At 40.0% G+C, this 3,301-nt stretch overlaps 1 protein-coding gene across 1 annotated transcript in view; it reads left to right on the top strand.

Annotated features, from left to right (window-relative positions):
- LOC106880671 (epidermal growth factor receptor substrate 15-like 1) overlaps positions 1-3,301 on the top strand; it is a gene marked incomplete at both ends in the record, with an annotated part of 32,953 nt that overhangs the window by 11,112 nt on the left and 18,540 nt on the right. Inside the window, 2 exons of the mRNA XM_052976928.1 lie at positions 1,212-1,664; positions 3,229-3,300. Coding sequence (XP_052832888.1) covers positions 1,212-1,664; positions 3,229-3,300 — 525 coding nt within the window. The remainder of the gene's footprint in view (positions 1-1,211; positions 1,665-3,228; position 3,301) is intronic.

Raw genomic sequence — 3,301 nt, 5'->3', positions numbered from 1 at the left:
ACCTTATTCTCTCACTCCAACTTTAAACAATTCATTTCTATTCCTTTCATGCTTCAATTACATTCTATGTTTCATCTGAAATCCCATTTCCTTTTTATATTTCTTTACCTAGAATGCCTTTGGCTACATTCTGCTATACTTCCTTTACATTCTTCCATTCGCTGTTGATGTCTACCTCTTCATCTATATAACTCCAAACACTACACATCGATTCGATGTCTGACCTTCTATCACTATATGTATTATGTTTTGATATATCATACTAGTCTCTATAGTTCTTATCTATTCAGTATAGTACACGTCAGGACTTGTATATCCACACACACACACATGCCTCTGTGTGTGTATTTGTGTGTATTCAAAGCATATGACACATATCTAGCCTCAGTTTCTTCTTAATGTGGGCCCATCACATCATCATTCTTTATCATTATTATCTACTATAATAATACTCTTGTGTTTTCCTCCGTCACAACATATGAATGAGAAAAGAAGGGGTGACAGCAAAATAACCAAACAGCGTGTGAGTATATGTGTGTGTATGTAAAAGGGAGGTATGTGAATGTTTGTGTGTGTGTGTGTGTGTGTGTGTGTGTATATGCATTGGAAGTGGGATGGTGAATATTTAACACTGAAAAGAAAAATCAAACAGTGTTTCAACTCTATGTATGTATCTGTGTGTGTGTGTGTGTGTGCATGTGCAAGGGAGGTATGTGAACATTTGTACCTGAGATTATTATGTACCTTATTTTATATCGTATTTATATATAAAGTACTATAATTAGCTGTCATTTTCGATGGTACAGAGCCAGCTAGTCTACTATAATAATACTCTTGTGTTTTTCTCCGTCACAACATATGAATGAGGGACGAAGGTGTGATAGATGAATAAGGAAGGAAGGGGTGATGGCAAAGTGGTAGTGGGATGATGGAAGTTCTATCACAAGTTCTACAGAGAGAGGAAATTTTGGGTCTACTCTTTGACATGCTGGTCCCCATACAACAGGAAATGACTTGGTGATTGTTAACATCTATTATCTAAAGCAAGAATTCTTCTCAATGCATAAATTTCGTTTATTGTTGTTTAGCCCAGGGCAACCTGGTTTGAGCAGATTTTAGGTTTAATGTAATCCTGGCTAGCATTGGACATTTGATGACAAGGGGTTGTGGTTATTGAGAGATTTGGCTGCTGCTTCTAGCTAAGATTTGCCCTGTTTATAATTATACCATATGTTACGTATATATATATATGTGTGTGTGTGTGTGTGTGTGTGTGCGAGGATCCATTAATCCCAACACATTTTTTTCTCGCTCCGTTTTATTTTCTCTCATCCCTTTCTGTCGGAGAGCATAGACTCGAAACATCAAGGTCTTTTTCTAATTTTTCTGGGCATCAGACTAACCAAACTAATACACCTGCTTGTGGTTTGTTCCCTCACCTCAATGAATTATATGATCCCCTTTTTACTTCACCTTCTTATTGCAGGTCATTATGTGATATAAAAAGTACTGGTAAGCTGAATGCAGAGCAGTTTGCATTAGCGATGTATCTGATGGGCGAAAAGAAGAAAGGAGCAACCCTACCCCAGCAGCTCACCCCTGAGATGGTACCTCCGACCATGAGGTCGCAGACCAATGCTGGACCAGCTGCTTTCGGAGTCATGGTTTGTTCAGTCTACTATTACTCGTTATATACTCCACCTACCTCTTTCCCTACTCCACACAAGCACACACACACACACACACACACACACACACAATCTCCCCCTCCCCTCTCTCTCTCTGCATTTCTTTGCCTGCCTACCCACCTACCTGTATGTCTGTCTGTCAGTCTGTTTGCCTCTCTGTCTGCCTCTCTCTCTCTCTCTCTTCCCCTCATCTTTTCTTTAGAGCCTCATCCTCTTTGGCATTCGTTTTCTTTGTACTGGTTCAATGCCGACCTCTTGGACATTGATGGTCAAAAACCTCTTATAATCTGCACTAATTTACAAGCAGCAATTACAAATTCCTGCGGCTGTTGGACCCTGTACCTTGCACAGTAAAAAGTATTAACCCTTTAGCGTTTAAACCGGTCGTATGCGGTTCAAATATCCTTCCTGTTTTATGTTCGCACTAGCCAGATCATGCCTCTTAAACCCGCCCTACAATCATCATCATAATCATCGTTTAACGTCCTCCTTCTATGCTGGCATGGGTTGGATGGTTTGATGGGAACTGGTCAGGCAGATGCCTACACCATACTTCTGTGTCCTTGAGTGGCATGTTGTGTCCTCGAGTGGCACATTGTGTCCTTGAGTGGCACATTGTGTCTTTGAGCAGTATGTTATGTCCAAGAACACAACACAGCCCGGTCTGGGAATCAAACTCACTACCTTATGATTGTGAGCCTGACGCTCTAACCACCGAGCCATGCACCTTCACAAACATGCACAGTGCATCGTATGAGATGTGGAGAATTCCAAAAAGGTACTCCACTATAAAAAAAAACGAGTTAATTTAGCTCCTGTGTCTCAAGTGCTCCTGCCTAGGACCAAGTAATTCCTTCTTCCTGTTCGTTTGTTATCTCTTTATCCAACTCTTGACACGAGTTCTCTGTAATTTAATGCTATAAAGTCTTCCCTGATGATCCCTCCTGCTTAGGTATTGAAAAGCACCTGGAACTCCCAATGCAGAGTTCTAAGCAATCTTAATGGTTTCTTGGGACCATCATCATCTTTGTTTAAGGTCTGTTTTCCATGAAGCATCTCATTAAAATTTTCACACATGTTACATCCCATCTTTGTTCTTGTTACCAGCTTCCTTTTATTCTACTACCATTACTTGTTCTCTTCATACACTATATATATATGCACACATATACATGCATACATACTCATACATGAGAAGGTGCTGAAAACTTCCTGGCTTTAAGGGTATCGGGAAAAGCCTGGTTGGAGGCCCAACCTTCCGAGCTCTTTTACAGGGCTTAGAAAAACTGAAGGACCTCTGCAATAGGTGTGTGAATCTGAGAGGGGAATATGTTGAATAAAATCATAATTAACTGATCCTCCTTTATTTTCTCTTACTCAAAGCCACGAACTTTTCAGCACCCACTTGTACATATATATATATATATATGTATATATACACACACACACACACATGCACATATATGCACATCTTGTATACATCACAAATTTGCACGCTGCATGTATTGTTGCTTCATTGCATGATGATTATTCATTTCAGGAAGGAGATTCTGACCCCCAAAATCAAAACCCAGCCACTGATTTGAGTGGGACCGAACATTCAAATACTGAAT

The sequence above is a fragment of the Octopus bimaculoides genome, chromosome 26 (genome assembly GCF_001194135.2).
Source record: "Octopus bimaculoides isolate UCB-OBI-ISO-001 chromosome 26, ASM119413v2, whole genome shotgun sequence".
Lineage (NCBI taxonomy): Eukaryota > Metazoa > Mollusca > Cephalopoda > Octopoda > Octopodidae > Octopus > Octopus bimaculoides.
The sequence above is the reverse complement of the archived record's forward strand: the minus strand, read 5'-3'. Positions and strand labels throughout refer to the sequence as shown.